At 44.9% G+C, this 17,671-nt stretch overlaps 1 protein-coding gene across 2 annotated transcripts in view; it reads right to left on the reverse strand.

Moving 5' to 3' along the window:
- PPP1R9A (protein phosphatase 1 regulatory subunit 9A) overlaps positions 1-16,400 on the reverse strand; it is a 247,016-nt gene extending 230,616 nt beyond the window's left edge. Inside the window, exons 1-2 of one of the 2 annotated variants that reach the window (XM_090046991.1) lie at positions 16,323-16,400; positions 13,426-15,121 (exon numbers count right to left, since the gene is read on the reverse strand). In XM_090046991.1, the coding sequence (XP_089903117.1) occupies positions 13,426-14,883 (1,458 nt within the window). In that variant the 5' untranslated portion in view covers positions 14,884-15,121; positions 16,323-16,400. Of the gene's footprint in view, positions 1-13,425; positions 15,122-15,906; positions 16,098-16,322 lie in introns of those variants that run through there. The other variant, XM_090046990.1, reaches the window with a different exon arrangement.
- Positions 16,401-17,671: the final 1,271 nt, after the last annotated feature.

The following is a 17,671-nucleotide window of genomic DNA, read 5'->3' on the forward strand; positions in this document are numbered from 1 at the left end:
CTGGTGCTCTGGTGTAGTGCCCGAAGACTGGAAGAAAGCCAATGTGGTGCCGATCTTCAAGAAAGGGAGGAGAGTGGATCCGGCTAACTACAGGCCCATTAGCCTGACTTCTATCCTGGGGAAGATCTTAGAAAAGTTTATTAAGGAGGCCATCCTTGATGGACTGGCCCAGGCTAACATCCTAAGGGATAGCCAGCACAGGTTTGTTGCGGGTAGGTCTTCCTTGACCAATCTCATTTCCTTCTACAACCAGGTGACCTACCACCTGGACAAGTGAGAAGAGATTGATGTCATATATCTTGACTTCAAAAAAGCTTTTGATCTGGTATCCCATGATTACGTCTTGGCCAAACTGGCCAGTTGTGGCCTTGGCTCCACCACGATCCACTGGCTGGGAAATTGGCTCTGTGGTCGGACCCAGAGGGTTGTAATTGATGGCAGTCACTCATCGAGGTGCCCTGTGACCAGTGGGGTCCCTCAAGGCACTGTCCTTGGACCCATACTGTTCAACATCTTCATTAATGATGTGGACATTGGAGTCAGGAGTGGACTGGCCAAGTTTGCTGATGACACCAAACTTTGGGGCAAAGCATCCACGCCAGAAGATAGGCGGGTGATTCAGGCTGACCTGGACAAGCTCAGCAAATGGGCAGATGAGAACCTGATGGTGTTTAACACCGAAAAATGCAAGGTTCTCCACCTTGGGAGGAAAAACCTGCAGCATCCTTATAGGCTCAGCAGTGCTACGTTGGATAGCACTACAGAAGAAAGAGACTTGGGGGTCATCACTGACCACAAGATGAACATGAGCCACCAATGCAATGCTGCGGCTACTAAAGCGACCAAAACGCTAGCTTGCATCCATAGATGCTTCTTGAGCAAATCCCGGGACGTCATTCTCCCCTTGTACTCGGCCTTGGTGAGGCCGCAGCTGGAGTACTGCGTCCAGTTTTGGGCTCCACAATTCAAAAAGGATGTGGAGAAGCTTGAGAGAGTCCAGAGGAGAGCCACGCGCATGATCAGAGGTCAGGAAAACAGATCTTACGATGACAGGCTGAGAGACATGGGGCTCTTTAGCCTGGAAAAGCATAGGCTCAGGGGTGATCTGATGGCCACCTATAAGTTTATCAGGGGTGACCACCAGGATCTGGGGGAACATTTGTTCACCAGAGTGCCCCAAGGGATGACTAGGTCGAACGGTCATAAACTCCTGCAAGACCGTTTCAGGCTGGACATAAGGAAGAATTTCTTTACTGTCTGAGCCCCCAAGTTCTGGAACAGTCTGCCATCAGAGGTGGTTCAAGCACCTACATTGAACACCTTCAAGAGTAAATTGGATGCTTATCTTGCTGGGATCCTATGACCCCAGCTGACTTCCTGCCCTTTGGGCAGGGGGCTGGACTCGATGATCTCCCGAGGTCCCTACCAGCCTTGAAAATTTAAAAAAAAAAAAAATAGCTGGCCCGGGCCAGCTAGTCAGCTGACCGGAAAGGGCAGTACTATAAGAACCCAGGGTAGAACAGCAGTAGGGGGGCCAGCAGCTGGAGGAGAAGGAGTGCATCCCAGAGCTCCAAGAAGAGGCCTGGTGAGTGGTTCGAAAGTGGGAAGAAGGGACTATGGAATCCCTGAGAGACAGCCGCCACCCCAGAAGCCAACAGAGGGGAGCCGAAGCATGAACCCGGAGTAAATGTAAGATGGCATGATTACATGTTTGTTTTTATTGAGGGCAGTTATTGTACACAGACGGGACGAGATTTCTTTTGGTTACTGAGCACCAGTGGCTTGGGCGAGGCTATTAGGGGACAGAGGAGGTCTTGTTTTTGGGATCCACTATGGAGTGGGAACCCCGGCGCCAGTGAGGGTGCAGTTTTTGGGGGCACAGACCCCAGCGCCAGTAAGGGCGCAGCTTTTGAGGGGACACAAACCCCGATACTTGAAGGACGATCTTAAAAAAGTCAGGGAGGTCTAGTGCACCAGAGTGCAGCTGTATTTTGGGGGGGTTTTTTGGACAGACGGGGCGGGTTCAGGGTTGCACCCTGGTTTTGAACCCACGGCCCTCTGGTTGTAGGTCCAGCTCCTGTGCCTCTGGACTAGGGACTGTCAGGCCCCAGAAGGGAGCAGGAAAGGGGGCCACGAGCCTCCAGGCACTGGAAGGAAAAAAAGGCTAGAGCCTTGGAGTCAAACCCTGTTTTGGACAGGGAGGCCTAGCCAGAGAAAACAGGGGTCTGGCCATAACAGGAGAGACCCCAACATACCCAATATAATAGGCAGTCTTCTGCTCACATAAACAAAACTTTCCATCAAGACGTGGCAGGAAAATTAGGGCGGGACTGAGGAATTCCGAACCAGGCTCCAAAAGCACCCCATGTAAGGCACGGATAACCAGAAAGATGGCGCCAGGGAGGGTGACCTGTTACATATACCCTCCAAGGGTTGCAGCCAATCTGAGGGAGCCCACTGAAGGCAAGCCCACCACTGAAGATATCATCAAAGTCGTGGCAGACGAGTCCCTGGACTTTCCCCGGGGTGAGCGCAGGCTCATTCAGAGGTCGCTGGAACCCACGCAGTGGCCAACATCCAACACGCATGCCAAGGCAGCATGGAAGTGCACTCTTGAGACCCGGCAGGCATAGAAGCATAAGTAATCTAATCTAAATATTAATAAAATCCCATTTGGACATGCAACATCAACTCATACAACAGGATATTATTCATTGGCTACAACAGACATGGAGGTAAATGACAACAAAGAGGAGACTATGAAATAACTACTGATATGCTTTAACACAAAGGAACTTGCTATATATGCTGGAATAACAATATATCAGCTTTCTTCTCAGAGCCAAAATATTAATGGAAAAAAACATAAATGACCTGAACAGTTCCTCAAATTGATTTTATTAGGTGGAATAAATAGCTCTAATAAAAGAGGAAGGTGAAACAATTTTCTCCATTTAAATTAATAAATTCCAGGTTTAATTAATAAATTCCTGGAAGTATCTAATGACAGGAATGTCAAACTCACTTGCACCCCTGAGCCAGATCTAGACCGCAGGGCTCCTCCTGGACCAGATATGGACCCAGCAGCAGGAGAAGCAAGAGCAGGGAGTAAAAGGAAGAGACACTAACTAATGCAGACATCTGTCATCCCCACCCCCTCTGGCACCAACAAACAATGCCACTCCCCACCCCCCCACCTCCGTGCTCTGGGTCTGCCTGGCCCACGTCCACCTGCCACCATGCTCAACTCCCTCCCTCCCAGCTGTTGGCGTTGCCTGGCAGCAGCGGGGCACTGTCATCAGGCCCCCTCTCAGCAGGGCAAGGAACAGGTAGGCTCCAATCCACCTGCCCCACTCTCCAGTGCCAGCTGGGCAACCCCCAGAGTGAGCTCCCTTCACTCCCTTTCCCCCCCTCCCATTCTGAAAACAACAATGGGGCTGGGAGGGAGGAGGGGTGTTGCTAAGGGAGAGTGGCTATAGGCTCACAGCCTAAACACCGGCTCGATTCCCCAACACCTGGAACTCAACAGTGAATGTCTGTTGGATCTAAGGGATTGTTGTAACTCATGGTGCTTCGCAAGAGCTGCTCTTCTGCCTGCATCTTGAGTTAAGCCCCCCACTATCATAGGCAAACATGTCTTCCAGTCCTATTCAAGCATCACCTTATATAGTTTGATTTTTGCCCCCCATTCTTATTGGCAAGTTTTTTTTCAAAAGCTCATTCCTCTCCCTGATGGTTATAGACTTTCTTCTAATATCTGGCCTAGATTTATACATGGCCAGTTTATACCCATTTTTCTTGTGCCATTAACACTTTCGTATCTTTACTGGAAATACCAAATCTGATTTTTTTTCATGTTCACTTCCCACTGATAGCTCAGAGGCATCTTGTGATTGACTGATACATCCAAGGTTTTTCTCCCCCCGTCAGTCACCTCAAACTGATGAGCAACACTTATTATCATCTGTCCCTTTGACTGTAACAAGTTTCTCCCACTTCTAGGTCTACAGTCCTCAAGGTCAACTAATCCTTTCTATATAATATTCCAATCCTTCTTTCTATTGACTCCTATTTTGTCATTAGCAAAATTCTGTGCCAAAGTAATTAAATAAGACCAGTGCCAAGATTTATCTTTGAAAAATTTCACAAGGATCTTCCCTCTGGTTCAACAGTTCTTTCAGCACAACACATTGTTTTGTTGCCTCTACTTAAGCTAGTTCATTACCCATCTTCTCTATCAATTTTCTCCATCTGGCATCACAACAAATGCTTTTTTGATACCAAGATTAATTAGATTTTATTTTTACTTGCCTTATAAATGTATTATCTTATCAGACAAATAACTGGCTAGTCTGACATGGGCCACATTTGGTAAATTCACAATGCATTTCAGCTCATTTTCCATTTTTTTTCCATCTTTAATTACTCTTTCCTTTAAAATTTGTTGCAAAGCCTTGCATACTACTGAGGTCACAGTAATGGTTGTGCTGTTCCATGAAGGATTTTTTTTCCTATTTCTTAAATATAGGTATTGTCTTTGCTGCTGTCCCATTGCTCAGCGGCACTGCAGTGTGGATAACCTATTAGGAATTTTGTTATAGGACTTGCACTTTCATGTGTCACACTGTTCGGCGTTCTAGGATCCAGATACTGCCACTGACTTCAGAAAATAAATATTTTACACCATCACTTTTCTATAAGGACTGCAAAATTTGTGGCTCAGCAACAAATACATTAGGGAGGTTCTACCATGTCAAGCCTGGCCCGGCCCAGCCCGGCCCTGTTGGTGGCATGGGCAACCCCTCGATTGGAGGATGAACCCTATCCCCAGCTCGTGGATGGGTCTTGAGGTGGGTGAAGAGCCCAATCCTTGAGCCACGGATCTGTCTGCAGAAGTCACAGGTCTTTCCGCGAGGAAGTGACTCCTCCTTTTCCTTCCTCTGTTCTTCTCTTCTCTGCTTTGAGGGCAAGTGGCTTTACCTCGAAACGGGCTGCTGCTTGGTTGAGGTGGTGACACCATGGCAGTTGCTTGGCAGCCAGCTCCTCCCAGCTCTCAATGTTGGCATCTGTTTCCATTTAAACCACTGTTTCAACCAGTGGTCATCAATGTGGGGTCCTATGATCCCCTCTGACTTCCTGCCCCTGGGGTAGGGGACTGGACTCAATGATCCTCCGGGGTCCCTTCCAGCCCAAATGTCTATAAAATCTATGAAATTTAACACCTAGCCATTTTCTGGACCTCTGAGTACTCCTGTCTTCTATGGCACTTCTGCGATAACAAGCATGGGAATAACTTGAGTGAATTCAGAAAAAACACATGATTAAATGTAGGCAGGACCAAGGCCTTAACTGTAAATTGTCTGGGGCCCGGCAGACTTAATTAGTGTCTAGCATCAATGGATCCATCCATCTTTTACAAAACAAATAATAAAAAAAAACCCTAAACAATACCAAAACAAAGGAACAGACAACTAAACATTTTCTTCAGCTACACACAATTTGTGAATCTTTTTACTCTTTTATCTAGTAAGCATCAAAATAAAATGCATTTCGAAACATTTTACAAACTAAAGATTTCTAAAGCAAATATAATGTCAGACAGTCCTACAAATTTTCTTTCTCCACCTTCATTTGTATTCCAGAATATGTTTTAGTGATGTAAACAAAGAATAAAAAAAATACAGTTGTAATGTCCATTAATAGCAGAAATATCTACATGCAAAATACATTCCTTGAACCAAACTTTAAATAAAGTACATGGTGGTAACTTTTTTTTTGGAGAAATGTATTAATTTTATATATAAAAATCCTGAAGAGCGATGTTGCATCAAATTGTCATTTCTATTTCTGTATGCTGTACTACAATCACAATACTTCTTGTAAATCTGTTTAAAGGCTTACTTTAAAAATCTTGTAAATCAGAGCTCTTGAGGAAACTCTGATTTGATCAAGACACATATATTGGCAAAACAAATGTGCTCTGAAGTATATAATTCATTATATGGCCAGGAGCAAGGAATGAGTGAGGAGAGTCTGAAATGAGAACAGTAAGGTGCCTATACATGTGCAGAAAGGTGCTCCAATGAGCTGTATTTACAGCATGTCAGAGCAGACTCAACTAATCAAGTCTGCTGGAACATGGTAATTACCACACACCAGAAGACTCCAGCATCACCTGTATCAGCATCTGCGCACTGAAAAACGGCATCAGGAGCGCTTTAAAATACCCATGATGCCATTTTTCAGCATGGGGATGCTGATACACGTACACTTTGGGCACTTTAATTAGAGAGGATCTCAGAGCCATTCTAGTTATAAGCACCCCTCTTCCCACCGAGCAAGTCTATAAATGCCCCTAGTGTCCACATCCTCCCTTTCTACAGAAACGTTTGGAAAATAGAGGAGCCCCTTGAAATATCTTCCCAGATACACTTCCCAAAACACACTATGAAAACTCAACAGAACAGCAAAAAACAAATTTCACAGAAACGTATGTTTTATTGGAAACTTGGAACTCTATTCTAGGGCCTATGATGCTCACAATACGAGTCCTCTTCCCTCCTACCAGGTCTTATCCCATAGTATGATTCCTGGCTCTCCTACTTTGTCCTTGTATTGCAATTGCATGGGTAATTTTTTTTAAATTAGGAAGGAGTGATGTTGAATAAAAAGTAAAAAAAACAACCAAAAATAAAGCAAAATGGAAAAAAAGGCAAATCAGAGGTAGAAAACAAGAGGAAAAACAGAAATGGAAGCAGATGAAGAGACGAGGGCTCTAACGGTGGGTTTAATGGTCAAAAGCAGGGTTTGACAAATCTACATGCCTATGACAAGTGGAGAGAAAGAGTTACTCCTTGTTGCTTTCTGCATAATTTCACTTCTCCTTCTGAAAAATAACTACCCCTCCTCTGGCCTCTGCTGTAACGCAGACCTTTCACATGTGAAGTGAGCATCACTGGAGCTATAATAGTTTTCCCAGTATGCACAAAGACTATTCTACTACTACGTAGCAATTGCTGCACTCCAGTAGCCTCCTACATCTCATGCATCAGCGTCCTCATGCTTAAAAATGGCAGTGGGGGTGCCTGAACTAAAGGTCATCAAGCAAACTTTAATTCAAGCATCCTCACCACCAGAGCGGCTCTGAGAGTCGCTCTAATTAAAACACTGCCCCCACCCCCCAGTCCCCGAAATACATGTAAAAGTGCCCAGAAAGTACAAGCATTCTGGGGAGGTTTGAGCTTGGCTGCCAGTTCTGTTAAGGTGATTAAGGAAACCCAGCTATCATTATAAAGCATAGGGCAGCTTGGAAGCCTTTTGAAGCAGGGTTATCAGGGGATTCTCTGGACACCTCAGAGGACTATGGGAAAAGGATCAAGGGATTTCTTTGGAGTGCTGCTTTAATTGACCTATTTTATATAGAAGCATTTATACTGGGTTAAGACAAAAAAAAAACCCTAATTTTAAAAATCCTAATTTTTTGGACCTAGGGGTTGAGAGGGACTTCTAAAGTGACTGAGCTGCATGTAGTGCAGGAGCGGCTATGGTTTCAATCACTAATGTATTTCTGCTTGGCAACTTCATCAGCTGGTTTTTGGGTATATCTGTCAAGCCTTGTCCAAAAAGCCTGTAGATTTTGGGCAGTTGTGCATAACCTGATATTTTGGAAAAGTAACAGCAATGCTGGACACCATACTGAGGGGAAGGCCAAAGCACAGCACAGCTCCTGTCCGTTCACTTTTCACAGGGAAACATTCTTCCTATGGCCATGTGGGTCTGCTTCACTGGGACACAGCATACATCACACTGAACAGGCCAGAAAAACTACTAGCACAACCTTGCATGCGACTGCAGAACTAACCCTCCAGCCACCCACACTGTATGTACTGTTCCTTGAATACAAGGAGAACTTTGTTGGGTTATATTCTTTGAAAACAAACAGAATTTACCCTTTTTTATTATTGGAGTAGGTGAGACTTTTATTTATACAACTTCATTCCTATATGTCAACATTTCCCACCAAGCAAAGCACATCTACCACTAGCAAGGGGATAAAAAGTCTTCTTCTGTGGGAAGACAGTCCGCTTAACTGCTATCCTGAGTCCCATCCTTCATTTAAAATAAATGCATCTATAGTTGCCAAAACCTTGAAAAAGTATCCCAATTAACCAACTGAGTTATGTCCATCTGACTGTGCCGAGACCCTGAAACAACAGTTCTGAGGCATGAACTGCTCAGTCATTTCAATGACAGCTAATTCCAATTCAATGTCAATACTGTATTTTAAATGTCAGCATTTTTAACTATGTCACTATTCATCCCATGTAGTAAAGGAAAGCAAGTACAATCATACTGTGAAGTTCAATACTATTTATGCAGAGAGACAAATCATTTGGGAGGGGACAAAACGATGTAGGATCACGATGTGTAACTGAACTTATTTTTCTGAGAGGTTAGCTTTGAAAAGTCTGCGGCACTCCACTATATTTTCCTAGAGAGTGTCCCTTAAACACGTTATGCAGGGGTTGAAGCATCAGGAACGGTTACAAGAGACTTTCAGCAAGAATTAAGCAGAAGCATAAGGAAGAGGTGGGAGGTAACCAGGACATCAGCCCTGCGATCTGGGGGATGGGAGGGGACACCAAAAATAACAGCAGTTGCACTGCCCAGAGCTGCCTCTGGAATGGAGTCACACAATTGGACACAGAACAAGGTTATATACCTCTGACGCAAAAATGCATGAAGCAGAACAATATTTAAATTGGTATTACACAGACTGCTAGAAGAGTACCACCTCCAATTTACAGATGGGTAAGGTAACACACAGGGAGATGATGTGACCTACTCAACTTCACAAGGCAAAGTACTGACACAATATGAAACTCAATTTTTTCAACATTTAGTCCTGTGAGATGAGAAGTGGAAAGTGCTTCCTGTCCAGCTTGTACAAAAAATGTATTGTTAGGTCAGAGCTGCCCTCCTGAGTTTGTGCAGGCCCCTTATTAGTCTGTAAGACAGGAAGGAGAATGAAGCTTAAAGGGACCTGAGGAGGAACACCAGAGAACAAGAATCACAAGTTACCAGGGATCCACAGTCTTTGACAGTATCTCGAGTCCCCCTGTCACCAGCTGTAAGTAACACAGCCACTGTAGTTTCCTGTAACCTGTTGCCACTGTAGTTTCCACAGAGAGCTCAAAAGCACCAAGCATGCAGGAGGAAGAGAGGAAAGCCAATCAAGCAGCATCTAGTTTTGCACAACCCTAGTTGCAGTTCTTCCTCTTAGACAAATCCTCTGCACAGTCTCATTTCCTTTTTCACATGAATAATGGGCTGCAGAGGTTTTTTGCAGAGAAAACTGGAACAATTATATATACCCTCCTCCATTGTAGGTTTCCTCCCTACACATGCTAACAAGTTTTCTAGGATCTACTTGGCAATGAGGAATGCTCAGGGGTGCATCCGGGAAGAATGTTCCCTGATCCTTTGAATGAAAGAAACTTGTCAGACAATATTTACTGCAAGGAGCCTTTGTCATAAGATTATTCTAATATTTCAGCTTTCATAGTAAATAAAGTTTTTGGAGGACAGAGAGGCTAATTCTGTTTCCCTTGAAATATGAAGAGTTTTGCCTCTAAATTCAGTGGTACAGGCCCTGTTCTTTAACAGTCAAACCAAATGTTTCCCTCAACAACTCTAACAGAGTAGAAATTTTGGATCACTGACAACACACACTACTTTCTCAAGCACTCCTCTCTCCTTATGTGGTACAGACCATTACCAGAAGCAAAGTACAAGAGAGAGCACAGAAGTAACTAAACAGAGATCAACTTTAAAGAGAAGAAAAGCCAAAGATTAAATAACTGTTTAAACATCTTCTTTATCAATTACACATTACTTTTAGAGGTTATTTTCTCCTGATGGGCAGTTATATACTTATGTTCAATTCTTATTACATATGACTATGAAATAAAAATAAAAATCTTATAGAATCCTAGCAAATTAGGGCTGAAAGGCACCTCAGGAGGTCATCTAGTCCAACTCCCTGCTCAAAGCAGGACCATCCCCAATGATATCGTCTCACCCAAGGCTTTGTCTAGCAGGGTCTCAAAAAAAAAAAAACAAAAAAAAAAAACCTATCCAAGAATGAAGATTCCACCATCTCTCTGGGTAACCTGTTCCAGTGCTTTGCTACCCTCCTAGTGATAAAGTTCTTCCTAATATCTAACCTAAACTACCCTTGCTGCATCCTGATACCATTGCTCCTTGTTCTGTCATCTGTCACCACTGAGAACAGTCTAGCTCCATCCTCTTTGGAACCACCCTTCAGGTGGTGGAGGGCTGCTATTAAATCCCCTCTGTCTTCTCTTCTCCAGACTAAGCAAGCCCAGTTCCCTCAGCATCTTCTCAGAAGTCACATGCCCTAGTCCCCTAAGCATTTCCATTGCCCTTCACTGCATTCTCCCCAATATGTCCATGTCCTTTCTCTAGTGGGGGCCCAAAACTGGACACTATAGAAGTCTGCTTTTCTGAATTCCAGGGTCCATGCTCTGCTGCTCCTCTTCCTTCCTTTCCTCAGGATCCTGAATTCAATCATCTCATGATCACAGCTACCCAAGTTGCCATCCACTACTACATTTCCCCACCAATTCTTCCCTGTTTTTGAGCAACTGGTCAAGAAGGGCATGGTCCCTAGTTGGCCCCTCTAACACTTGTACCAGGAAACTGTCACACCAACACTCTCCAAAAACTTCCCGGATTGTTTGTGCACTGCTGCATTGCCGGTCCAGCAGATGTCAGGGTGACTGAAGGCCCCTGTGATAGTCAGGGCCTGCAATCCAGAAATGTCTACCAGCTGTTTGAAGAAAGCTTCATATACTTCATTCTCCTAGTCTGGTGGTCTCTAGCAGACACACACCATGATATCATCCTTGGTGCTCTCCCTTCTGACCCAAACCCAGAGACTTTCAACAGGCCTATCTCTAGTTTCATACCGGAGCTCTGATCAATCATACAGCTTGTTTACATAAAAAGCAACTCCTCTTTCTCTTTCATCTTTGGTAAATGCATCATATGAATCCAGACAACACATTTCTATAATATCATACTATTTTGGCTCAACAGCTTGAGACATTCACATGGCCAAAAAGCTTAGCTCACATACTGTGATAATTGTGCTACTGCCAGAAAGATCTTTAAAATTCAGAAAGGGAAATAATAAGAAATAAATTCTACCATTTTAAGGATATAAAAAACTAATGTCAGACTAGACCATGGATGGCTCTTTGTTACTTTTCCTTAAGCAATTATTTTCGATTCAGGATAAATTGACTTAAGACATGTTATTTCTATAAATCTGTAGACTGTCCAGGAAAAAATGAAGGAGTCTAGTCTGTAAGAACTACTGAAGAAAACATCAGCAAAGAATCTTTTTGAGAAGTCTTCACAGTAAAATGCCCTCACACCTTGTTTTCAATGAAAGGGATTAACCATATTATGTAAGTAATCCACATAGGTTTGAACTCTTGAAATTACACTCTTGAGATTTTTACTCAAACATTTAAACACACATATGATATTAGCCAAGCAAATCTTAGGGGTTTTGGCATTTAATATTTTGTTTAAATAAAAAAGTATGTTGAGAGAAATGAAGAACAAAATTCTCTCTTAAATACACTGGGTCAAATCCCGTTTTTTCATTCAGAAATATCTTTCATAATAGTATTAAGCTTCATAGATATATACCTATTTAAAACATACCCGGTAAAGAAGTTTCTCTTATATCTATGATTTCAGTTACCAAAACAGTCATAATTTTTTTAAGTTTTCCTTTATTTTCTCACCATTCAACTTCAAAAGAGAAAGACAATATCAGTTTCACTATTATGTGCTGTTTTGCAATATCTAGTTTCAGACACTACAGTGGTATTTATTGCAGGAGATTCCTTAAAAACATTTCTATTAGTTTCATAAGTGATCATTGTTGCATGTGCCACTTCGGGACAAAAATTAAATCAACAATGACTAACACTGTAGGATTCTGCACTTATTGTCAGATAGCAAATTTCAACTTCAATATTTGCTTAAACAAATAAAAAGATTTTTTTTTCTAGCTGACAGACTTTTGAGTTGACCATATGATGTGAAAAGTCAAGCTGTGTTCTTCGTGACTACACTGTATATCATTACCATAATACAAAACCATTTCATCTGCTTAATGCAATTGTCTTCAAATGGAGTTCAACAGCATTCTAACAGCAAGGTCAAATTCTGCCCCCTGTTAATAACACCCTCAATTATATCTGTTCATTTTCTTTGACCCAGTTGGCCTCTATTCTCTCCTTAGTGTAGTCATCTACACCTGTGAAAAGCAGCAGTAAAAATGCCCCTTTTCTAATCTGATAGCCCTTAGCAGTGCATAAATAAAACAAGTGTATCAATGAAAACTGAACCAAAATAGAATCCTGCTCATTCATATAAATCCAGATATGTAAGGTCAGTAGTTTGTAAAATCCTTCCACCAGCCTAGAATTTGTCTCTGAGGAATTCAAGCATGCCAAACACTTCAATGATAAATGTACACTGGCGACCAAGATTATCAAATGCAGTTCAGTCCCAACCTATGCTTAACTTAACCTATCCTAAGATGTGACATGCTAGTATACTGACACACCTTGCCACCTACATTTTCCCTGAACTTGAAACACTCAAAGTGGTACATGTTGTAAGACATTACTTCAAACATTTACTTCACTGAGTAGATTTAAACAGATTAATCTTTAAAATTACCTGTAGTATATGACAAAGCAGGCAAGTTAAAGTACATGTATTAATGCCTACTTCACTTGTGCATGTAGATAGACTAGCTGGTATGAAGAACCTAGCCTATATAAATTATCGATTCAGACAGATAAGATAGATGGTGTAATACTAGTGAGTCCAAACTCCTTTTTAGCAACACATTATATTTCATTCCAGTTTCACTACAGTAGCTCTAAATCTTCACAGATGTTCTTTAAAATAAGAATTGTTGTTCAGAATGCAAAGGTTCCATATGTTTTTTTCAGATCAGAAATAAGCATGAAGGTCACCAAATGTATATTGTTTACATATCACCATGTAATCATAGCTCGTAGTCACATAAATCTGAATGCACCTTTCAGTTCCAAAGCTTCAAAACCCAGGATCTCATTCTCAATTTCTGTTAGCTTAATCAACCATAAAGCAGGCTAGGAAATGAGACAAGGTCATCAGAGCTCAGCTCTCTGTAAGTCATTTGAAATTATGCTCACTTGCCAACTCTAACAAAAATATGCACCTAAAAGACCTCAGTGATCTTTTCAAAACCAGATGCAGCTGTCAAAACCTCCCCTGAACAAAATAAAATTTAAAAAGGAATCAAAGATATATAGGAGGAATGTAGTTTACCTTAATTGGAGCACAGCTAAACTGAATTTTTCTGTTTACTGGAATTTCATCTTCATCTGGCAATCCACTGATTTCCGCATATTCCATATCAGGCTCGTAATAGTTATTTTCATCACTGTCATCCTGATCATCCTGTTCTGTTCCTGTCTCTCCCCAGTCAGAATTATACCTTGATCGGACCCTATAGACATTGTAGTCAGAGTGCATATATACATGTGAACTCTGAAAGTTATTCAAATCTTCCTGCACTTCCTTTCCACTTGCATCATCATAGTGGGACTCAGAAGATACACCTGTTGCTACATCGTCACCTGCTGCTAAGCCTCTTGACAATTCTACAGCCTCAGCTCCGTCAGGGGCACTCTCCCCGCTTTCTGAAAGTTCTTTTGGTTGTAAAGAAATTTCCAAATCTGTTTTTGCCTTATTCCTCATACAGAGCTCTTCAGACTTTTCACCATCAATTGTATTGACTGACTCTTGCTTATTTGCTGCACGGTTATCAACAGAATCTGAACTTGTTTCCTTATTCTGTCTTATTTCTTCATTAGTTTTTGAAAGCAGCAAACTGCTTACAGATTCTTCTCTTATTGTTGATGATGTACTGTTTTGCTGAGAGTTTTCAACAACTACTGAACTTGTACTTTGTTTGGCCGGTGAAGACCAGGTACTAGTTTCTTTTATAGGACTGAATCCCTCAAGGTTTCCAACAGTAGAGGGTAGATTTGTGACGGCAGAAGGCAGGTTTAGTGGATAGTGACCAGTTACAGAGTATTCTTCATTATTTTCTGACTTTTCCAAAGTTATTACATTATGCGAGTCGGTGTTTTCAAACACTGCACTGAGCTGGCTCACTGTCGGAGAAACAGCTTCTGTCCGTGAACTAAGACTGTCCAATGAATCGGTACTGCCCCTATTAGACTTTGAGCCACACAGCTCATCTGGGAGTTCATTACAAACTCCCTTCTCTTTCTTCGGGGAGTAGCGATTGGAATGTCCCATTTCATGAGCATTTCGCTCAAACATCTTTCGAGTTTCAGTAAATTTGGAATAGGAAGGACCATCATGCATAGTATCAAATCTACTAATCCGTTCTGAAACCGAAGACTCCAGTTTTACAATTGAACCATCTGTTTTCTCCACAAATTCTTTGGGTCTAATCCTTCTTTGAGGAGATGTGGGTCCACCTTTTCCCCTGCTTTTAGGGACAACTCCACTGCTGTCATTGGGCTCCATACCCATCTGCATAAATAAGTTTTTAATCCTATTGACATTGGAGCCATACTTCCTGCCCCGGCTCTGCTGAGAGGCCTCTCCTTCATCTTTTGTTTTTTGGTCTCCATCTGATTTTGGCTTGTCGAAGGTGCTTTTCAGTGCCTGGAACTCAGTTCTGTAAGCGTTCCTGTGAGGAGAGGCACTTCGGAGGGTTGATCTCTCCCCTGAAGACTCTGTTTTCATCATGTTTACTTCAGGAGTGAAAAGCCAATGAACATAATGACTGATGTACACAGCTCTCCAATTTCTGCGACTACTGAAATTCTGGTGGAGAAGCAAGTGGTTACCTCTCAGGCGACTCTTGTCTGCTACAGAGCCATATCCAGCAGCTGATCTGGCAGACACTGTCTAAACATATGCAGGTAGTTGTAACACCAGACAAGTGGCAAGGCCAAGGACTTCCAAAAACAAAGGTCGACTTAACCTGCAACAGAAAGGAGGATTGAATCAAGGCATGCATAAAGTACTCTTCAAGTCTACTCACTTTGAAGAAAGGGGTATCTATTTAGAAACAGAAATTGTGTGACAAATGCAGGGAGCAGCCTTCAGGCAGCCTCACTACCAAGCACTACACATGCCTGTGAAGAGGGGCAAACAGCAAAGGGAACATGCCATAATTGGCTGGTTTAAAAAAAGTTGGCCGGCTCACAGAAAACCAGGCAGCTGCCCCGGTGCTAGGTATTAACCTGTCCCTTCCAAAGCCTCAGGGCTGGCAGTCCACGCTCCACAAACACCACCAGCCCCCCGCCCTGGCACAGATGAGGCATTCAAAATCAGGGCGAGAAAGGCAGGGAGCAGGCGAGTGCCAGCGGCACTCCCTCGCGCCGAGCGCTGGGCAAAGGGCAGCGGGAAGCAGAGCTCACCCCTGCGAGGGGCGCGGGCGCTGCAGGCCGGGGGCTGAGCCGGCGGCACCGCCCGAGCCCGCGCGGCTCCTTCCGCGCCTCGGACCGGCGGCCCCGGCCGGGCAAGAGCCGCAGTGGCCGGGGCGCCCCGCCAGGCCGCGGGCAGCCAACGCACCTCCGCCGCGCCCGTGTTTCGGGACGAGGCTGGCAGGGGGCGGCAGCGCCGTCCTCAGCGCCCTGGGGCCCGCGCTGCGGCCAAGCGCTGCCTGCGGCCGGAGCCCAGGACGGGGCAGCGGCACCACGTCCCGGCTGGGGTAGGGGGAGGGAGCCCCCGGCCCCCGCCTCATAAGCCCCCGCGGCCCCTTACCCGCGCGGCCGCTCACAGCTGCTCCCGCGCCCGAGCCGCGCGCCGCCACTGCCCGCCCGGCCGCCCGCAGCCGCAGCCTCCACTCCCCAGCGCCATTGCAGGCGGCGGCGACGGCGGCGGCGGGAGGCGATGGCTCGGCCGGGCCCCGCGGCAGCCCACCCCGAGCGGAGCCGGCGGCCGTGACAGGTGCCGCAGCCGCAGCTCCGCCGTGGCTCGCGCTGCTGCTCCTGCTGCCGCCGCCGCCTCCGGGAGGGGGCGGGAGCTGGCTGCAGCTGCAAACCGCGGCCCCCACCGCCAGGGCCCCGGCGCGGGCTGAGCTGCTGCAGCGGGAGGCAGCGGCGAGTCGGGCTCCGTGATTTACACCCCAAGCATCGGCAGCCGCCCGCTCCCCCGGGAGGCCTGGGCTCAAGCCCTACCTGAGGGGATCTACGGTGCGGGACGGAGCCGGCCCCGGGGCCTGGCGGCATCCGCGCCGCGCACGCAGCACGAGGCGGGCAGGAGACAGGCGCGGGCGCCCCCGAGCTCTGCTCCGCTTCCCCTTCTGCCAGAAACGGGAGAAGCGCCCCCGGGAAGGTCAGAGCTGCGGCTGCTGGCCTGCGGTTTCCCTGCTGAACGTCTGGTGGACCCTTTCTTCCCCTCGGGCCCGGTTCCCCGGCCCTGCACCTGTGCGGGTCCTGTCTCGGGGCAGGCTGAAAGCAGCTGGTAGTTGGCACGAAGGGCCATGTGCAGGGAGGGGCGCTTCTGCCACAGGCTTCACAGGGGCAGGGTCCACCCATCAAGCAGTCAGGGCTGGGCACTGGGGCTGGCCCCTTTTGAATGTTTACCTCCCTCGGTCTTTGCAGGATTCAGGATCAGGAAGGGGAAAAAACATCCCACAGGAGTTACCGTGTGTGGTTGGTCATCCTGTTCCACTCCAGCAAACACCCTTCAAAGCTGGGTCACATGGCTCATGCGACACCAACGGCCTGTCTTACCCTGACAGGGAGCCCAACTGCACCCCAGCCAGAACCGGTATTTTGTGGTGTAGGCTGCCCACACAAATGTCTAGGTTTTGCATAATAAGAAAACTCAGTGCCAAAGCAGGAGACCCAGTGACCTCTCTCAAATAACTTGTTAAATTGGCAATCAAAAACAGTCATTTTTATTCACTAGCAGAGAGTCCATTAACTTACAGAAACTGGGATGTATATAACAAAAACTCTAAAGCTAGCTAACTAGCTAGCTATCGTTTTGTAATCTTATTTTGGAGTGCTATACAGAAAGAATCAGCATGCAAGGGACTAGAAACAAAAACTTGAGGTGTAAATTCACATACAAACAGTTCTACTGGCTTTAGTGGGACAAAAAGCAAGTGTGTGGAATTAGACACCACCTTAAGTGTTTACAGCATTGGAGCTGGAGGATATTTGGCATGCATCAGCTAAGCAAACTCAGAATCCCTCACTTCTCTAAAGTTCAAGGCCAAACAGATCAATATTTTAAAAGGAAATAAGTATTTCAAGATTGATTACCTACATGACACCACTCCTTCGTTTTCAAAATTATTTTGACAGGGACCAAACTAGATATTAAATCAACAGAATTCCCACACTCAACTAAGATTGTGTTGTCTCTGACTGAAACGAGACAACTCTCTAATTTTTTTTCTCTAAACAGAAATCTTGGGTTGATTCATCAGAAATGTAAGAATTATTCTGGGACAAATCTGTCTCACTAACAGAAGCATGCAAGTTCCTTGAAGCCTCACCTCAGTTCTATGATTCTA

The sequence above is a fragment of the Crocodylus siamensis genome, chromosome 5 (genome assembly GCF_052110815.1).
Source record: "Crocodylus siamensis isolate JL-2025a chromosome 5, ASM5211081v1, whole genome shotgun sequence".
Taxonomy (NCBI): domain Eukaryota; kingdom Metazoa; phylum Chordata; order Crocodylia; family Crocodylidae; genus Crocodylus; species Crocodylus siamensis.